The sequence below is a fragment of the Bombus pyrosoma genome, linkage group LG14, assembly GCF_014825855.1.
Source record: "Bombus pyrosoma isolate SC7728 linkage group LG14, ASM1482585v1, whole genome shotgun sequence".
Lineage (NCBI taxonomy): Eukaryota > Metazoa > Arthropoda > Insecta > Hymenoptera > Apidae > Bombus > Bombus pyrosoma.
The window spans coordinates 6,690,592-6,711,374 of NC_057783.1; the positions used below are offsets into that span (position 1 = coordinate 6,690,592).

The 20,783-nt window shown below is 33.4% G+C and overlaps 2 protein-coding genes and 1 long non-coding RNA gene across 6 annotated transcripts; 2 read left to right on the forward strand and 1 right to left on the reverse strand.

Annotated features, from left to right (window-relative positions):
- Nucleotides 1-625: 625 nt before the first annotated feature.
- On the forward strand, nucleotides 626-8,938 carry LOC122574911 (sodium-dependent nutrient amino acid transporter 1-like). Of its 3 annotated transcripts, XM_043743122.1 has the most exons (10): nucleotides 626-767; nucleotides 835-911; nucleotides 999-1,121; nucleotides 1,758-1,998; nucleotides 4,192-4,429; nucleotides 5,998-6,372; nucleotides 6,892-7,258; nucleotides 7,638-7,914; nucleotides 8,484-8,578; nucleotides 8,778-8,938. In XM_043743122.1, exons 2-10 carry the CDS (start codon nucleotides 879-881, stop codon nucleotides 8,913-8,915), a joined length of 1,887 nt encoding a protein of 628 aa, XP_043599057.1. In that variant the 5' UTR covers nucleotides 626-767; nucleotides 835-878; the 3' UTR covers nucleotides 8,916-8,938. The 3 variants fall into 3 exon arrangements, with proteins under 3 accessions (XP_043599057.1, XP_043599058.1, XP_043599060.1); XM_043743123.1 differs by lacking the exon at nucleotides 626-767 and having other exon boundaries at nucleotides 776-911; nucleotides 988-1,121; XM_043743125.1 differs by lacking the exons at nucleotides 626-767; nucleotides 835-911; nucleotides 999-1,121; nucleotides 1,758-1,998; nucleotides 4,192-4,429 and adding an exon at nucleotides 4,518-4,780.
- LOC122574920 lies at nucleotides 1,163-4,623 on the reverse strand. Of its 2 annotated transcripts, none has more exons than XR_006319231.1 (5): nucleotides 4,482-4,623; nucleotides 4,300-4,418; nucleotides 2,082-4,237; nucleotides 1,923-1,989; nucleotides 1,163-1,849 (listed from the first exon to the last, which is right to left on the reverse strand). It is a non-coding gene; the product is annotated as an uncharacterized LOC122574920 (long non-coding RNA). The 2 variants fall into 2 exon arrangements; XR_006319230.1 differs by having other exon boundaries at nucleotides 1,915-1,989.
- Nucleotides 8,939-10,669: 1,731 nt separating the features above from the next.
- Nucleotides 10,670-20,677, forward strand: LOC122574912 (sodium-dependent nutrient amino acid transporter 1-like). Its single transcript, XM_043743126.1, has 10 exons — nucleotides 10,670-10,873; nucleotides 12,191-12,277; nucleotides 13,904-14,180; nucleotides 14,298-14,520; nucleotides 15,030-15,401; nucleotides 16,025-16,391; nucleotides 17,860-17,959; nucleotides 18,056-18,232; nucleotides 19,262-19,356; nucleotides 20,398-20,677. Exons 1-10 carry the CDS (start codon nucleotides 10,859-10,861, stop codon nucleotides 20,542-20,544), a joined length of 1,860 nt encoding a protein of 619 aa, XP_043599061.1. The 5' UTR covers nucleotides 10,670-10,858; the 3' UTR covers nucleotides 20,545-20,677.
- Nucleotides 20,678-20,783: the final 106 nt, after the last annotated feature.

Here is a 20,783-nt window from a genome sequence, read left to right on the forward strand (position 1 = left end):
AATTTGAAGCTAGAAAACTCAACAAATCTCAAACACTGATTTTTTGTTTCGAAAAGTAGATGATACAATTTTTATGGCTTGAACGTGAATATACTCAACAACGTACGATACGTGCTACATCGGTATCGTGCATAAAACACCTTGACAAAACCAAGATGAAGTTCGTGCTACGAAAGAGAGCGTCTACTAACGATCGTACGTATCTAATCTACTCGCGCGCTAAAACTCAGTTTTACTTTGCACGAGTCACGATCAGTCTTGTTCGAGCTAGCTGATCGAGTATCCTTCAACAATCCCATTTAAAAGTATCCTTATGACAAATGTCATTAATAGTAAGAAACTATATTCGAAAAAATAGGTTCTTTAACTTAAGTTTACTTTAGTTTTGATTAATCATTTTATTAATAATTTTTTGATTTTCTGTCTTCTTTTTTTGTTTCGTCGATCTGGAAGAAGGATTTATTTAATTTTGCTATTCCTAATATTCTATTTTAGTATTCTTCTAATTAAGTTACGAGTATTCAAATTTAATTCTTATATCATCTATAATTCTTGTATTACTAAACTTATTATTTTATTATCTTTCTCCCAATCCAGTGTCCAAATTCAATTTTTATATCGTTTATTATCCTTTCCAATCTCAGTGAAATGTTTATTTTCATAATGAAGTGAAGTGAATTCTTGAAAAATCCGTGATAAGTTCTATGTTTTGGAATTCATCAATCTTTTCTGAAATGATATCGTGATTTTGTTACATGTGATGATTGGTAAATAATTTTTATGAACTGCTAGGAAAGTAGTGATCCTCCTTTAATATCATTAGTGGTGGAATAGAATATTTGTAGGATAAGAAATTTGGAGATTCTTGGGAATACTCGATGAAGATGGAGAAGATCGAGAATGGAACTTATGTGAGAGATTTTATAGCGACTAGGATTTTTGAGTAATCCGTCCGATTACAAGTTGAAATTTTCAATTAACGAGTAGAATATTTGCAGAAGAAAAATGGCTACGCTAACGAGGCGTTCCAGATGGAAAATATTTACTTGGAAGGAAAAGGGAATGGTGAAAAATCGAAAGGAGAACTTGACGTGCAACAAGTAACATCGGAAAACAGTCCTGTATGTGATCAATTCTTACTATTTTTCCGATCGATTTAAACGATGGGATTTCGCTTCTTAACATTGCGTTCGTGAAACAAATTACAAGGACTTGGTTAATATAGTTTTTTGTCATTGTTTTCTTTTGCATCTTGAAGTTTTTAAATCTCTGAATTTTGAAACTATCGAATCTTGTAACTTTCTGGGATCCAAAATTTTCGAATTGTTGAACGGTAGGATTTCGGAAGTTCTGATTTTTGGAATTTTTAAACTTCTGTAGTTTGGAATTTTCGAGTTTTGAAACTTTCACATTAAAGCTATATTAACTATAGAATTTCCAAATTTCTGAACTTATAAATTTTTGGCTCTTCGAATTTTCTAATCTAAACTTTTTTACAGCGACCCACTCTGAAATTAAATCCTGTATTAATTTCAATTATTACAAATAAATAAACATTTACAGTCTAATATAAAATATTGAACCTTTCGCGAAGCAGGATATTTTTAATAGTATTTATCTATAATTATTGAGATTTTCATTCGAGGTCTCTTTCTACCATTATTCTGATTAACATATACTTGCTAACTACTTATCCCAATATTACGCCACTGGATGATGGTAAAACCAATTTGCACATCACTTCTTCTTTTTCTCAGAGACTAGAATGGGGAGGTGGTCTAGAATTTCTAATGGCTTGCATCGCTGCTTCCGTTGGTCTAGGAAATGTATGGAGATTTCCTTTCACTGCCTATGAAAACGGAGGTGGTGCATTTCTAATACCTTATATAATCGTGTTATTCTTTGTTGGCAAACCTTTTTACTTTTTGGAAGGAATCCTCGGTCAATTTACCAGCAAATCATGCGCGAAAACCTGGGCCATGGTACCGGCTATGAAAGGTAATGTATTAATGAGTACACTGACGATTTTCATTAAACTTTGTATCTTTACAAATATAATTGGAGAAATGAAATATACTTACATAATATAAACATTTGTTCCGTCCACGTACTATACGTATAAAAATTTGTGTAGTTCAACTCTACGTAATTATAGAAACTTAAACTGTGCGTTGTATTGCATCCGAAAAAGTGTATAAATCAATTTGATATAACGTAAATAATGAGCAAGTTCATTGTATCGTCTCAAAATATTTGCGTAAAAAATATATACTTTCTTACAAATGTATATCAAGGTTCAAATTACATAAAAAGGAAAGTTGAGGGTCCAATTAGCCAGATACAATTGCAGAAGTTCGCATGCTAATGCTTTTAATTAATCTTTTTCACTAACGAAAATTTGTTCGATTTATGGATAGGACATTGAAACACTATCGCCACGTAGTGGTGAAAAACCGAACTAAGCATTATTGCTATCCTTACTACACATTATCGCTCTTTTTGTCTGACGTGAGTACATACAGTGGCGGGAAAGAAATTTATACCGTAAGAAATATAAAAATACACAATAATTTTACAAAATGGAATTATATTTAATAAGAGCAATGAATAAATATGCAGTGGTGTCTCGATTATTCGAGGCCCATTTAACCGAAGTTCCGTATTATCCGAGGTGCTTTGAATTTTACCATAACTTTTTTCTTTTCGAAATTTTAACACGAAGAGTACGAATGCGTAAATAGTTTGGTATTGTGTAAGCATCTTATCAAACTTTTAACCGATTAAATAATTAATTAAATCTATGCACATCTGCAACATTGCATTATCAAGATGTTTTTTCTGATTTTATTATGTGATTTACGAATATTGATAGACTTTTCCGTATTACCAGAGTTTCTGTTTATTCGATCCAATCCGCATTGCTTTGAATAATCGAGGTTCTACCGTAACGTATACGATAGAATAGGTGACTGTTATCAATATGGTAAAAAATTGTTAGCATAAAAGTTACACAGTGTACACAATTCAAAGTGCCTCGATTTAAAACTTTCTTGTGACCGCCACTGTATGTCTGTCCTTGTCGCACAATACTGTCCTCTTTCTCTATGGTCACTTCGGTGCTGTCATCTGTTGGAGTTGGTTTCAATGGCGTAAAAGCAACAAGAATATATGTATGTAGGTAAATGGAATGTGCAAGGTGATATCTAAGGAGGTGTTAGCTAAAGAGCACGCTACTATTCGACAAGGACAGGCTTATACCGTGTGTAAGACAAGAAGCGCATTATTGTGCAACAGGGGCGGATATAAGGAAATTCTGCATCTAATTTATTGAATATTCGTTAATTGCTTTTCTTTCAGGAAAGAGTTCGTCCACTTTTGGAATTGTATAATAAAGTCGTGTAATAAAGATCTCAACGCAACGAATTCTTACACAGAATTTTATAGCAGAATTTTTGTTCAAATAGTCATTAACAATTATCACATGGAGTCGTTGCATAAGAGTGAGGCCATGCATTTTCACAGAATTCACGTTATACGTAATTAATTTTACGTAATAAAGTTTAGCATTAATATTAATATTGATAAGAAATCGGACATATGTATCGCAGTAGTCATGCCACTTGTTACAATAATTGTTAATAGCTGATTAATTATTTATTTTAGTTTCATTCGTTTCTTACAGATCAATGAATATATATAAAAGTTCTTCTTTATAGAGATTCTGCAAAAAAACATGCAGATATACAGTAATCTGCAACTACAATAATAACTAGTGACTGATTAAACAAATATCCCGTTCTAAAATTGTATGGGAATATTACTTGCACCCTGATCTTTATTTTACAATTTCAAAACTGTATTAACTTAAGGGATAAGGGTAATTAATGAAAATATATAAAGTTAGACAAAGAAGTATTTCTGTCCTTGACGCGCATTATGTTGTACCAGGATATCGCTGGTTGCACGTTCTATTAATGTAGTCGATATAATTAATTTCCATATTTCTATAAATTTGGCCGAGTTTTCGCCGGAATTATTAAAAATTTTTGTACGAAAAGTTATTCAAGGTTATAGAAAAGTATGTGAGAGTTCACTTACAATTATTCCAATAATTTCTTGCACAATTGACAAATATCTTTTAATGCTTCTTAGAATAAAAATCGGATATTGTTGATATAAATGCTGTCTTAGGTTTGGGATACGGCCAGGCAATCGCAGCATTTTCCGTTGTCACTTGCTACGGCGGTTTAATGAGTTTGACACTTTACTACCTAGTGGCTAGTTTTCAATCTGAACTACCTTGGTCTTTTTGCCGGGAAGAATGGAAGGATCAATGCATTGACACAGTTTCGAAGGACGTAAATAGGAGTACACGTTTGTTGCAGGACGATGATAGAACTCTTCGTAGCTCTGCAGAACTATATTTTAGGTTCGTTAACCTTTCTTAATCACAGATTTTAATTACTAATTATATCACTAACCTAATTAAAACATTTCCATGAGAAGTCCGATGCTCAATGCTCAATACTCGAAGCAAAATACTCAACGCTCAATACTCAATACTCAAAACGCAGTACTCAAAGCCTAATGTTCAAAGCTCAATACTCAATATGTTTGCCACCGATAGACTATCTCACACATCCTTTGAACAGTTATGTCATCGACGCCTCGTAGCTCGGCGATTTCGAATCGCGTGGTTTATTATCCACTTCCCAAACGTTCACTTAAGCACCCTGCCGATGTACCTACCGAGTTCTGAAATCCTTACGGGTTACGGGCGGTAAGTGACAATGCATTTTCTTAATGACTTTACGGCAAAAAATTTGCCGTTATTTAGCCTTACTATAATTTATGAATTACCGAATGAAGGTAAGGTTAAGTAACGGCAGGCTGTTTGTCGTAAAATCGTCAAAGCCATGCGTCGTCGCTAAGAAGTATGTATCTACCTATTCCTTACGAAAAACCAATGTCCGCTTCAGACGGCAGTTTCTCAATCTCAAACTAATCCGTGTCGAATAGTTACTCCATGGCCAATGCCCAATAATCAATGCTCAATGCCTAATGTTCGATGCTAAATGCTCACAATAAGATTCAGGTTGATGATAAAGTAGCTGCAAAAGGATTTCAGTGCTTTTGTTTTCGAGAAATTATTCGAGAAATGTTCTTGCTGTAACAATTTCTTTTGTTTCGAGTATTTTCAGTTTGCAAGTTGTACAAACATGCAGGGCTACTATAATGAATGAAAATAAGAAATTTATGAAAATAAATTGTAGAAATTTATTTCTTATTATTATTAAAGAAAACATAATATGTCGGTATTAAAGGAATTTATAAAGTACAGTATGTTTAGAAAGAACTTATTAATTTCTCGAAAATAGATGACAAGGCGCTCAAATCCTTTTGATTCATCCTCTGTTTTACCATCAATCTAAAGCATTTAACGCGCATACAGTCAACTCGCTTGAGATTTCTTAGTTCATTCGCATCCTTGTCATTGCTTAATGATCAATGCCCAATCCGAGCCTCGATTCTTTTAATCTTTCTGGAATCTTTTAATTTTTCCTTTCACGTTTCTATGTAATTTACTTTAACGTTTCCATGGGAAAGTTGAACGTAACTTACCGCCAGCCGTGACGACTAGCACTTCAACCCCGAAAACACACATTTAGAATTCACCGTTACATGCTTGTGGCATCTTCTTACGACAAATAAACTCACGTACGATGAAATTAAGAAATTAAGGAAAAGTGGAGTTATCCAATTTGTCTTCCACCAGGCTCAATTTATATCTTTCTACTTTTCTTCTTCCAATCTTCCTCCTTCAATATGTAATTAAGTGTTAATAATGAAATTAAGTTTAATAGTAAATTTCCAAGTTAATCAATTGATAAATTCAAGAAAGTTAAATGAATTAGTAATTAATAAATAATAGTGTTAAAATTTAATATATATATGTAGGTACATTTTCGTTTAACACCTGATTTGATGATTTTCCAGAAAAATTGTCCTGAACGAATATGACTCCATCGAAGATGGGATTGGAACACCCTCGTGGGAGCTCTGTTTGGGTCTTTTCGTAACCTGGGCAACGATTTTCTGTATCCTGTGTCGTGGAGTGAAAAGTACAGGGAAAGCAGCATATTTTCTTGCCATTTTCCCCTATTTCGTTATGATAGCTTTGTTAGTTAGAGCGGTAACACTGGAGGGCGCAGCCAATGGAATTCTTTTCTTTATTACTCCGGATTGGAATAAACTGTGGCAATCAAGTGTTTGGTACGCTGCCATCACCCAATGCTTTTTTTCTCTGTCAATTTGTTTCGGTCCAATACTCACGTATTCTTCTTATAACAATTTCGGACACAACATACGCAGGTAAAATTCTCAAAAAAATTATTTTGATGTGATTTTATGTGCATAATATTAGGTCGCCCAAAAGTTTCTTTCGTTTTATAAGGAAATAATAGAAGCACAACATTTTGTACATTTTCTTTTTGTTTCAGTAGAACAAAATGTATCGTACATAATTCAATAAAATAATCCAAAGCAAAAGATGTTGTGCATGTATTATTTCCATACAAAACGAAAGAAACGTTTGGGATAATCTAATATATTGATTATTAGCTTGCAGATGTTTATGCAATTTCTCATAACTGAAGAAACAGAACCGAAATAGATTTACTTCACCCACTAAATGTTATAACGGGTAGTACTCTATTTTGTATATTTTATACATTTTTCCATATTACGTATATTCTTCATATCTTTGTACTTTTAAATTTACCATACACGCATAAAAATCCGCAAAATCGACTAATAACAATACATAAATAATTTAACGACTCTCTAATTTTTTGCCTAAATTTTAATTCTAAATTTCGTTTCATTCGACAGAGATGTGATGATAGTAACGACTTTGGACACCTTCACTAGCTTAATAGCAGGATGCACGATTTTCGGCATTCTTGGAAATCTAGCTCACGAAATGGGCACCACGGATATATCAAAAGTGGTCCGCGGTGGTACAGGACTGGCTTTCATCTCCTATCCCGAAGCACTGTCCCAGTTCCAGGTGGTCCCTCAACTTTTTGCCGTCTTGTTTTTCGTGATGATGTTTGTTCTTGGCATCGGAAGCGCCGTGGCCCTTTGCAGCGCCGTTTTTAACATCCTCTGCGATCATTTTCCGAACGTGAAAAACTGGAAGCTGGTGCTCATCGTTTCAATTTTTGGATACTTCATAAGCCTCGTCTATATCACCCCTGTAAGAATATTTTGCGCATTTGAAAATATCAATATCAACCCTCCGCTGGCAATACTAGTCTTTTAGTAACGCGTTGTAGGTCTTTGGCCTGATTTTTAAAATTTTTAAAAGAAACTACAAAAATTTTGATTTACTTTATTAGAGTCTCTAATTTACTATACGGGTGGTTCTTCGGAAAAATAGATAAAGAAATTTGCCAGAGCTTAGAAAAGCGTAATTATTAATTAAGAATTAATTACTGCGACGAATAATGTCTTTTCTTCTAATTTTGTAGGAGCGAAAAAGGGGAATTTTTACAAATTTTGTATAGTTATATATATATATTAATTTCTCTCGAAGAATAGAATTTTAAATGACAAAGAAATTTTAATGATTCAAGGGTGGCCAATGGTTCATAACACTGGTGGATTATTATGGTGGCACATTCGTGGCGATCATCGTCGCTGTTTTGGAAATAGTAACGATATTCTGGATCTACGGTCTGTCGAATTTCCTCAATGATGCTGAGTTCATGCTCGGTTCAAGACCGTCATTTTATTGGAGACTTTGTTGGGCTGTGATCGCACCGCTATTGATGATCTTCATTTTGATCTGCACGATCGTCACTTACGAATCACCCACTTACGATGGCGTACCATTTCCGGATTACGCTTATGGTCAGCAAAATGTTCTCTCTTCCTTGCTTTTTCCACATTCAGTCTGAAATAAGATTTTTAAAAAATAATTATTTAACCGCACCGAAATAAAGTTTTGGATCGACATGTATACAAGTCGAACGCAGTTAACTGTTTAAAGAACAATATCTATGGTGGAAGAATTGTTATATCGTCATATTGTGTCATATTTTTGCTAAAATGAATTAAACCCGGTATTGAGTTATGGCATAGGTTACAGTATAAATACAAAGGGTGGCTATTTTCAGTGTCTTTTACGAAGTTAAGCAGTTGCGGGTTATTGAAACATTACAGTGGCTATTAAACTTTTTCCATTGTTATTGTGTCTCCTGTCCACTCGTCAAGTCCTACATGTACGATATTATTATACATGTATTATGATACACATATATACGCAAAATATGACACATATATTATGATACATCTTGTATAAATGAGTATATACTTTATTAATTAATATAATTATTATACTTTATCAATTGATATTTAATAATTTTTGAATATATATAATACACTTTATATTAATTTATGATTAATCGAATTTTTTGTAGGAATCGGCTGGTTTCTGCTATTTTTAGGAGTTGTCGCGATTGTTGGCTGCGTTTTGCAGAAACTAGTGGAACTAAGATCATCATCATTGATCGAAGTAAGTTTCTCCTATAAACTGTCATAAATTTTCACTCGTCCTATATACTATCAACATTTGTTGTTCTTAGATTATATCGAATGGAAATCAAGTAAAATTTGATCAAGTCGATTTCGGTTAAATGAGAAAGATTCTTGAAAGATAGAAAAATTGTTGAACCGTCTGAACTTTGTTAATAATTGGTACATTTCCTTTACAGACCGTGAAAGCAGCATTCAGGCCCTGCGAAGAGAAATGGGGACCTCTGGATCCTAAGATTCGACTAGAATGGAAGGAATTCGTAGCTGAAAAAAAGTTTCATCATCGTGGCGGTTGTGTTGAAGCTTTTTTAAAGTAAAAATAAATCGATTCGCACGTCTATATGATTTTATCTCTTTCGTTCATAACTTTTTCTTCATAAATTCCCTAAGACTTTCATCATTTCTCATTTTAATTCGTTCTCAATAAGAAAATGTTTCACGATTTTCAAATAATCAGAATTTAATATCATGTGTGCAATTTTTTCTGCAATAAGTTAACAACAAATTTCCTAAAACACTCATCGTTTATCATTTCAGTTTTGCTCATCCTCAATAATAAAACATTTCATGATTTTTAAACACTGAGAATTTAATATCTTTCGTGTAATTTTTCTTACAATAAATTAACAACAAAATTCCTCAAACGTACATCGTTTGTCATATCAATTGTCCATTCTCAATAATAAAAGGTTTCATGGCTTCTAAATAATCGGAATTTTATTCAGTACCTTCGGCACGATTTTCCCTTCCATAAATTCCTTGTAAATTACGTCATGTACCACGTTCAATTGTTCATTCTCCGTAATTGAACGTTCCATAATTTTAAAATAATCGATGCAAGCGAAAAGAAGCCACATTTATCGTGCAATCGCGTAAAAAATTACAAGATAAACAGTGGAATCTAATTTCTTACGAGAAATTTCGCAAAAATGATTGGTAGGCCTATAATTAATCTCCATAAAGGTCGTACGCGAAAGCACTCATATAATTACCATAAATAACGAGTCAGGCTGCAAGGAACGTGTTTAAACTCACTCGAGCGTGGACAGTAAAGATCGAAACACTGTGACTTTTCATTCGTCGGTGGTTCTTTTTTCTATTTTCTTTTTCTTGCTCTCTTTACAACTAGATGACATTATACAGAGAAGAATTCCTTTTGAAATTGCCAATGAAAACCAGTTGACTGTATTGTGTAATAGTCTATCTAACAGTCCAGCTTATGTCATGGATCGTTTGACGTGTTCGATTTAAAAAACATTGTACATCACGCGAAATAGATTTTTCTAACACGATTTTCAGATTGTGTACGGTTATTAGCGAGGTGTTGTTAATTTCGAATATAAACGAACTTCTAGTTTTGCTCAACAAACGTGTCCATTTTTATTTGTATACGTCTGTGCACAAGATATGACGTGCACTCGTAATCATTAATCACTTTCTGTTGATTACATGGGTTCTATGGGTTTTAGACACCCATCGACTAAATTTGAAAAATTTCATTAGATTTTCAATTCGATTAAATTTGAGAAACAATGGTTTGATAGAATTTTGTATTTAGGTGGAAAGTTTAGTTTTGATATAATTCCGTATGGTAAGCTACGTGTACTAAGATTACAAAATTCTGGACCCTCGCCCGTTTCATTAAATTTGAAAAGTAAGAGTTTAATGGAACTTTTTAATTATGTGGAGATCTCAATTTTAATATAATTTCGTACGGTAAGTTATACGCGCTAAGATTACGAGATCCTGGACACCTGCCGTTTCATTAAATTTGGGCAACACGAGTTAGTAGAAAATGTTTATTTATGTGGAAATTTCGTACGGCGAGTTGCACGTGGGAATAAATGAAGTCATAGAACGATGGAAAATGGTAAATTTTTCGACCACCGATTATTACATAATCGTAGTAGGAATACAAAGCTAAGATTATAGAGTGAAATTTTTCTTCTCCTCTTTATGAAATTATAATCAGAATAAAAAACTAGAATCATTGAGCGAAATTTTTTTGTAGTGTTAAAACAACAGTATTAAAAAGATGGTCCGCGAAGGGAGAGAGAAAAAAATCCATTTGCAGGGTCTCGAATTTGGAAAAATGCTGCTACAATGTTATATGGCTGTGTTTTTCAAGATTTCTCACGACACACTTTTATGCGAGTGAACAGAGTCGTCGATCAGTCTTCCAAATGCTCTTGCCCCGCAAAGATCGCGCTTAGATCACTTGCCAACGATTCGTACAGTCTAACCGCGTGCAGGTGTGATTATGCGTTGCACAAAGGTTCGTAATTTTCATTTGATCGTGATTACGTGAATGTGATACAAACAAAAACCAAAAGAAAAGGGAGGAGAGGAATGTTTGTTATTGGATAAACTTAAGAGAAAAATTCGTACAGGTTTTATTTCACGCAATTTAAGATTTCAGATTTACGTAGACTTTTCCTCTATAAAATTATTCTACGAACTTTATTTTATAAAATAAGAAATATTTTGCAGAGAAGTAAGAAAAAGAAGATAGTATCAATCGCCAATCTTTTGAAGGAGATGATTTCGATTTTATATGTTTCATTACTGTTGACTTTGATATTATTATTGTTATTGATAAACTGAAAGCTGAAGCTCGATGAATGCGCACAATATTTTATAATTCGTTATTGGAAACATAGGTACAGCTCATAGCAGTCTAATCTAAATTGCAGTTGTAAATCTTTCTATTATACGTCTTAACTGGTTCATACGCACAACTATGCTATTCAACTTCGAATTATCTCGATTTAGGCTTAAAATATATTAGAAGTCTATAAAAATTTCGGGATCATATAAAATTTCCTTTCGTCAAACTAATCTCTGCTTAGTTTCTATCTTTTTATGTTCCTTGCGAGTCTATTTGTTTTTTTGAAATACATGGCATAAAAGATACGAATAAAAGATACTTTTTTTGACAAATATGAAATAAATATTCAACAATTTTTCTAAATGAGAACATTTTGTTTTCATGACTCACTTAGATATGTACTCACCTACATAAGTACTGTACTATTTCTAAATGAATATTATCGTGCCATCGAATCAAACATTCTGGCGAAACAGTAATATTCCTAGAATTTTATTTCTTCAATAACGTATCTGAAATCTATGTAAACAAAAAAAATAGTATCAACTAAATTGTTAGAAATATTTATTTATAACTATCTGACTGTGTATATTTTATATTTAAGAAAGTTAGTACACTTTCGTTAATCTTTAAGGGCAAACAAAGGAACGAAATCATTCCGAGGATCAGAAATGAAATTGTTGTTTGCTTTTATCATTGTTCGATGGAATTGCTGACGAAACGCGGCGTTTTATTCGGGATCCTCTCCGCTATCGGATTTATATCTGACTGTAATTATTCGTTAGTCACGGAACGTTCGCGTGAAGTCGAAACAGAGAATAGTCGAAATAGAGAATAGTCGAAATAGAGAGAAATATTCGTTGATATATTGCGGTTACGGGGTTACATAAACAGGCAGAGCAATTGAAAAGTTTATTTAATTGCAATCGTTGAAAATTGTAAAATAATGACGGAAAGATGATTGAGATTGCCTGTTGTTTGTAGAATCACTTCATCGACAACAACGATGGCGTGGAAGGTTCCTATAGGCTTTCTATGATATCTGGAAGCGAGAAACCGCTGGAGAATGGGGTAAGTTTTGCTTTCACATTCTTTGGTATGGTACACTCGCCCCTCAAGTTACGCGGAGTATCCGTTGAATTCGTTTTACGCGAATGAAGATCGCGTAAATAAAATCTATCGGTATAAAAGAAGAATATTGGAAATAAGAGCTAGTACAAATAAGTTTTAGAAATACATATTTATTTCAAATAGCTTAACGACAAAAAAGCAGTAACGACGTCTCAGAAACAAAAGTAAATTTCATTCAACGTCATTATCGCTACTGTAATTCAAAACATTCAACGTTTTCTTTTTAATTGGCACAAGCGTATTATCTTCGTCGCTTGAATAATTTGGAAGTTCCACATCATTTTCATTGCTAATGCTAATTTGTTCGGATGATTTGCCCTCGATCTTTTCCTTTATTATACTCTCATAAATTTCCTGATATTCGCTGCACCATTTTATTAAATCTTGTTGAAATTTTCAGACTCGTTGAATGTTTGGGCTTCCAGGAGAATATATTTTCTGGCCACGTATTAATTAAGATCGCGCGTAAACAAAGTGTCAGATGTAAATTGAGCGAGCGATGTATCTACTGTTAGTAGGGATTGAAAGATTCCAATTTTTTAAGATAATACTGCATTTGTTAAGATATTCGGTAACAATAACGAATATTATTATCCAAATATAAAATATTTCATTTATGCTTTCGGCAGAATTCTGATCTATTATTATTATTATTATTATTTTCTACTATCTATTTATTTGATTCTTCTTTTTCGGCTCAATAGCTTTGAAAAAGGAAAGTGGTTGGCTTAGAATTAAGTACTACTATTTGAAGATAGTAGACATATGTAATAGTTAATAGTTAGTTCGATGATAAACAGCAGATATACGTGATAGAAAAATAAGAACAAAATAAGGTTTTGTGTGTGTGTGTGTGTGTGTGTGTGCGTGCGCGCGCGTGCCTGTCTGTTTGTGTTTGTGTGTCTCTGTGTGTATGTGTGTGTATGGGTGTGGGTCTGTCTGTCTGTCTGTGTGTGTGTGTGTGTGTGTGTGTGCGCGCGTGTTTGTGTGTGTTTGTGTGCGCGCGTCTGTGTGTGTGCGCGCGCGCGCGTGTGTGCGAGTGAGTGAATGGACGGATACGCGTGTACTATGAATAAATGAGAATGCAAGGCAATAGGGAAAATAATTGAGAATCGTGTTACTTTTATGACTGGATGGATGAAAATAAATTATGCCACTATGCTACATTTGAGTGGCAATCTTGACTGAATAATATTGTTAAATAATAATATAGAATAACATTATATCATATGATAATATTATAGTTATTAATTAAGAATTCTATTAGTAAGCATTCAGCAAGACTTTAATCCAATTCTGGCATTCAAGCACTGATATTAATAATAATAATAATAATAACAGTGACTTAATAGAAATCGGAAGAACTACGCCTTACAATTATCTTTACAATCGTACATCGTACGAAATCCAGATATACAATACAAGATAATATTATTTTATATTTCTAGAAGAATTCTTACTTAATCATTATTAGTGCTGTCTATTGAGAATTATGTATACTTGTTCTATAAATTTTTTCCGTAAAATCCCAGAAAAAATTTAATCCGATTACATATACATTTTCAGTCGACGACAGTCACAGTCGAAGCGGGAGAAACTGAGAGAGCACAATGGGATAACAAAATCGAATTTTTAATGTCCTGTGTCGCATTTTCGGTTGGCCTGGGAAATGTTTGGAGGTTTCCTTACACTGCCTATCAAAATGGTGGTGGTGCGTTCCTCGTGCCATATATCATTGTTCTGTTTATTATCGGGAAACCAATCTATTACCTGGAGATGACGTTAGGGCAATTTAGCAGCAGGTCTTGTGTACAAGTTTGGTCCATTTCACCTGCTTTCAGAGGTATATCCTCAGATAAATCGAATTATTCGAATGCGAACAACTTGAGACCATTTTGCTCCAGTTACAATTCTAATAATAAGTCTAGAGTTACAGTGATGTTTAATTTGTTGTTTTCAGGCATCGGTTATGGCGTGACGATTTCCGTTTTCTTAGTAGTTACGTATTATTGTTCTCTGATGGCACTGGCGGTATATTATTTACTGGCTAGTTTTCAATCAGTTCTTCCTTGGTCCTTTTGCTGGGAAGAATGGAAAGATATCTGCTTCGACAGCGCTCCAACTGACAGGGAAATAATGGCAAATATTAGCAGCAAAAGCAGCTCTGCTGATTTATACTTTCGGTGAGTGAACAAGGAACATCATATTTTTTAATAAATTTTCACTTTGACTAATTTAATCTCCTACTAATTATTCCTCCATAACGAGTACTACAAGATCGTCATATTATTAAATTAATATCGTCAACAGCAAAATTTAATTTTATTAGATTCAAAAATTAGAATTAACTCTATCGAAAGGATCATTTTTTCCCCTTAATCACCTAATGAAGTAGTCGTTAACGAAGCTGCGATGAAAAATATTATTACAAAATACTATAGAAATTAACCTAATTAAAATGTAAACATTCGAATCATTCTTTTCAAAATTCTACTAAACTTGTACTATTAAAAAACAAAGTTTTCTTTCCCTTAATTACGGTTAATAAGGTATTCCGCAACGAAGCTGGCAAGCGAAACATTATTACAAAATACTATGAATAAAAATTAATTTTATTAAATTAAAAAATTAGAATTAATTCTATTAAACTTCTACTATTAAAATCAATTCTCCTCTTCTTCGTTCACCTTAGGAAAGTGGTTCTTAACGAAGTTGGAATACTAGAAGGACTGGGATATCCATCTTGGAAATTGGTTCTATCTCTGTTCGCCAGCTGGATGTTCGTTTTCATAGTGCTGAGCAACGGTGTGAAGAGTAGCGGAAAAGCAGCGTATTTCCTCGCCTTATTTCCATATGTGATCATGATAAGTCTTTTAATAAGAGCAGTTACCTTGGAAGGAGCTGTAGATGGAATAATATTCCTCTTCAAACCAACCTGGGAAAAGATCTTCGATCCATCGGTATGGTACGCAGCCGTGACCCAATCCTTTTTCTCTCTTGGAGTTTGTTTCGGAGCTGTTATCATGTATTCCTCCTACAATCGCTTCGACCATAACGTATTGAGGTAATTTCAAATCGTTCAATCTTTTGTCTGATTCCAGATAATATCTACATTGATGTAGATATTACAATAACGCGTTAATCTTTTTGTCGATACATGCCATATTCCGAAATATCTTTCTGATCGTGCGATTGATTAACAGAGTTCATTTTCAATTGGATATTGATCGATCGATGAAGAGGACGAATTCGTACGTTGAAGAAGTCAATAATTTAAGAACATGAACATTCGAAAGATTGGAAATTCGGAAATGGAAATGCTTAGAAATTAGGAAAATGGAGAATTCGTAAAATTATAGGAAATTCGAAAGCTTGAAAATTAATATATTTAAATATATTTAATATATTAATATATTTAAAATTAATATATTAATATATTTTTCAAATGTGAAAGAAGCTTGAAAATTCTAAAATTTAGCAACTCAGGACCTTTGAAATCGGAAAATTTAAAAATTTACAAAAATAAATAGATCGCCACGAATTTCACAAATTTGCACGATCGCGAAATACTAAAGTTTCAAAATTCCGAAGATTCTTTTCTAACTGATGATGAAAGCGGTTTAAAAAGATAAAAGTTGCGATAGAAGTTTTCCGCTCTAGAGGTTTAAAAAGGAAATATTTTTTCAGAGATTGTACAGTGGTTACGATCATGGACTTTGGCACGAGCCTGATCGCAGGATGTACTATTTTCGGGATTCTGGGCAATCTCGCCCACGAGTCTGGCAAAAAAGACATAAGCACGGTGGTTCGTGCCGGAACAGGCTTAGCTTTCATCTCTTATCCAGAAGCTCTGGCTAAATTTACCGTGGTCCCACAATTATTTGCCGTGCTTTTCTTCTTGATGCTGTTTATCTTGGGAATTGGTACCACCGTGGCATTCACTGCAGTCATCAACAGCGTTATCAAGGACAGATTTCCAAATATCAAAAACTGGAAGATCGCTGCTGGGGTTTCATCCGCCGGTTTCCTCGTTGGAATCGTTTATTGCACGAGAGTAAGTGCCCCGTGCAAAGAATTTATTTAAATTCCAGCGATTTATAATATAGGCCCATATCATTGTTCAAGAAGATCGACGACGTATACGAAATTAATTTACCACAATTAAAAATTCTTCGGCTCTACTAACGACATTTTATCGTCGCAGTGCAGTCAATTGGGTCTTTTAAATGTTTCCATTTCGCGAGCGTACATTTCATTGCATAAATATGCAGCCGAAAAGAACAACACTTTCTCACAAACGTATCTGTCTGATAAGGGTAACTCAAACTTTGCTCATATCGGCACATCCTATACAAAATATTATCATTATCAGATAAAATTACACTGATCTGTGATTAAACTGAAATTTTAATCTGCTTCTTTCGATATTTCATTCGTTCACCTTTTGATATTCATTACTTTCATATGATAATCAACGACAGGAAGTGTATAATTTGTCGCTATGAATTTAAATTCTCCTTGTCAAAATACAATCGTTATTCCAACAGATTGCAGACACATGACGAAGGAGGATATTAAAAAAATGATGTATCAGTATGATTTGTTTGGGACAGTTGTGATTCGCTCAACAATTGGATGAAAGCGCGTGTCTCGACCATTTCATCCATGTCACACGAGATCAATAACGAGAGAATTATTTCGAGTATTACGTGTCAATGCGTTTACAAGTGTTTCTTATTGATACGACCAAGCACGTTATTTCTGACTAATCTTCTGTTGTTACTCACAATTGGATCATGATATTCAAGCATGTATATTAACATCTCGGTAAATATTAGCAATAGCTATGGAAAATATTGTTCGTCGAATTGAGATGTGCATTGACGTGCAATAAGATCATATTGAACATTTATCGTAGAACTCGTGAAAAAATAATGTACGTTCAAACACACACTGGCACGTAATACTCGAAATAATTCTTTCATTATTAACTTTGATTGTCATTGCACGTCACATGGATGAAATACATAAAAAGATTCAGCATTAAATTCTATGAAAACGTCCTATTGAAAAAGTCGAAGGGAATCTTTGTTTCTTGAAAAATATTGCAAATATAAAGAAAATGATATACGTCATTATATTGGCCATAGAAAGCTATAAAACTTCTTCCTCTTTGATTTCTTTCTCTATTATAAAACGCTTATTGAAAAATTAACCAGCTACCTGTTTTTGACGAGTATACTCGTCATGCGTAGAAAGTAGTTACAATTTGTTGTTTATATACAATACTGCGATTTTAGTGAAAGCTAAAATATGTCCGTAAATTTTAGAACGTTTTAAATATTTTCAGTTAACCTTCGACTGATATGACTCTGAGAAGATATTCTTCTTTCAACTATATTGTCATTTTCATCGAACATATTTCTCCAATATCAAATAGAAGCAAGTCTGTTTTGATCGACTTGATCCGAAGGAAGAACTTGTTAGAACATTTAATTTGATTTAATCGAATTTCTTTCCAGGGTGGTCAATACGTTTTGAACTTGGTAGACTACTTCGGAGGCACGTTCATCATAGTGTTTCTCGCTTGTTTCGAGATTATCGCTATTTCTTGGGTGTACGGTAATTCTTCGTCTCCTTTATAATCTTTTTCACTTTATAAGAAACACTTCGAGCAATCACCAGCGATTTCACTTATTAGTACTACTTTTCTTACAGGTGTCGATAATTTTCTAGACGATATAGAATTTATGGTGGGAAGCAGACCTTCGTTTTACTGGAGATTCTGCTGGTATTACCTAACTCCATTGACGCTTCTCTCGATTCTTATTTATTTCCTTTCGGAACTGACGCCGATCACGTACAACGGCGAATATTATCCGACTTCTGCCTACGGTACGACAGAACATCCTTGACGCTAACATTTTTTTATTTTATGTCGATCGAAATTCAGAATATCGCTGCTCGATTCGCGTGCTATCAGAAGAAAGATGCAACAAGTGACTACGAATTCTTAGCTTCAACAAGCTTCAGCGCAAGTTGAGCTTGCATAGAAAAATCTTTATTTTCAGAATATATAGTGCTGTGAACAATTATAGACTCAAACACAACATTTTCGATATTATCTGTTCGATATTTAAAAAAAAAAAAAAGGAACACTGAACATGCTTGGATATGTTAAGTGAAATTGTTCTTGTAAAGGGTAAATTGAACGATGTAGGATATCAGGAGATGTTACATAGCAAATTATTGCCTTTCATAATTGAAATACAAGACAAGAAGACAATTTTTCAATAAGGCAATGCTCCTATTCAAACAGACGCCACTACGAAAAAGTGCTTTTAAAACTTCGGGATAGAACTATTACCATGGTCAGCATTGAGTCTTGATTTGGATCTGATCGAGAACCTATGGGGAATTTTAAGAAGAAAAATTTACGATCAGGAGAAACACCACCTGTACAGAAAATATCGTTGAACTTAAAAAATGAATAAAATCCGTACCTAACAGATTAATAGAAGTGATACAAAATGAAGAAAAACCCAGCAAATATTGAATGAAGATATAACAAAATTAATATCGAGTTTATATTGTTTCATAGCGAAACACGCAATTTTCAGAGAAAATTTCATTTTTTTCCAAACTTTGAAAGAATTTTTATTTGTTGTATCTTCGGTTTCGTTTTATATCGTAATATGAAATTATACAGATAATTTTGTCGACTGTTGTTTTAACATTATGAAAAATCTAAAAACAGAATTGAGTGTATAGTTATTCACGGCACTGTATATTACAGAAACTTGGAAATTCGTTTACGAAAGTATAGAAATTCTGTGTATCGTTTATGGCAAACATATATTTCTATCATATTTCAATTAAACCTCGTTTGATCTCGTTTCATAGAAATTCTAATTCTCTTTCCAGTCGCTGGATGGTTAATTTTGGGACTAGGAGTGATTCAACTTCCTATCTGGATGTTCGTTAGTAAGATCAAGAACGAGGGGAAATCTTATTTGGATGTAAGCATCAAGAGAAACTCGAAACCTCCATAAAGCCACTGTATCTTTTGCTAAAATCTTATAATCGTCCCATTCTGATGACAAGTTCGTGTATGATATCATTTTTAGAAGAATAGAAAAGAAACATACGCAGCGTCGGTTGTAACAATAGGAAAAAAAACTTAAGAATATAATTTAACAGAAGAAAAAGAAAAGTGAAATTTCTATAAAGTCACGCGCTCCTTAAAATACAATAATTTCTTCACTGTTACCATATTTACTGAGAAACAAGGTGGCCATGTTAAAACCTTGATATTCTTTTCGTTGTAGTTACAGTTTTGTCTGTCTCGATGTGCAAATCACTGGACCATGGTCGTGTTCACGAATAAAATTATTATCTTCAATTATTTTTGTGAATGGTATTAAAATCACTTTTACGCACATGTTCCTTTTCTAGTCTTCGCCAAATGGTATCATATGCAAACCTGTCGTTAGGATGAAATAATTGTAATATTTGACCAAAAAATATGTATAGTGGCTTCGTGGAAATTTAAGCCACTGTACGTGCTGTAGATAATTTTCAATATCATGTTTTTCCTTTTTATTGTCTGCGATTGTGGCTTTTCCAACATCGTGTATTCTTACTAATTCCGTTGCACTTACACGACTTTCGAGTCTTCCAATTACGTCTTGTATTTCGTTCCGATATTTACAACGCTACTAGTTTATTATACTAAATTCTTATAATCGGAACTCGCCGAATCTAATAAAGGAAAGAATACGGTATGTATGAACATTAATAAAATACGAACATACATCAGTTATACATGAACATTAATAAAATGTGTACATATGTGAGTTACATATGAACACTAATAAAATGTGTACATATGTGAATTATATATGAACATTAATAAAATGTGTACATATCTAAATCATATATGAAAAATGCATCCGCTGCTGGGAAATATTATTTTCTGATATTATTTTACATAATATTGTCATGTCTAATAAAACGTTGGGAAATTTCTATATTCTTTTATTTCTATATTCTCTTCGTAGATATTTAAACCGAGCGCCGATTGGGGACCCAAGGATCCTGTAAAATTCAAAGAATGGAAGGAATTCAAAGACTCAAAGAGGATAGCGAGGATGAATTTGGAGAAGAAGAGGTGGAAAATCGTAGCTTTGTTGGTCGGAGAGGATTAATAGTCAGCACACGATTTCTCCGTAATCTTCTTTGTTGACGATCGTATTGATGAAAATAACGAGGTTTCGTCAATTCGACGAAAGCATTATGTATTATAAAAATTAAGTTATACAAATAAATACTAAATTCTTACGTTGCTTCGGTAATCTTTGCAGACTTAAGAGACTTAAGAGAAATAGCATAATATGTATATAATAATTAGACTGCGGATGTTTATGCAAATTTACATTCCTATGAA

Bases quoted from the DNA above. Each gene is read 5' to 3' on its own strand.
- LOC122574911 (XM_043743122.1), top strand. From the start codon at position 879: ATGAAGATGGAGAAGATCGAGAATGGAACTTAT. The intron at 912-998 runs GTGAGAGATTTT...GAATATTTGCAG, and splicing joins AGATCGAGAATGGAACTTAT to AAGAAAAATGGCTACGCTAA. The intron at 4,430-5,997 runs GTTCGTTAACCT...ATGATTTTCCAG, and splicing joins TCTGCAGAACTATATTTTAG to AAAAATTGTCCTGAACGAAT.
- LOC122574912 (XM_043743126.1), top strand. The intron at 18,233-19,261 runs GTACGACAGAAC...TTCTCTTTCCAG, and splicing joins TTATCCGACTTCTGCCTACG to TCGCTGGATGGTTAATTTTG. The intron at 19,357-20,397 runs GTAAGCATCAAG...TTCTCTTCGTAG, and splicing joins AGGGGAAATCTTATTTGGAT to ATATTTAAACCGAGCGCCGA.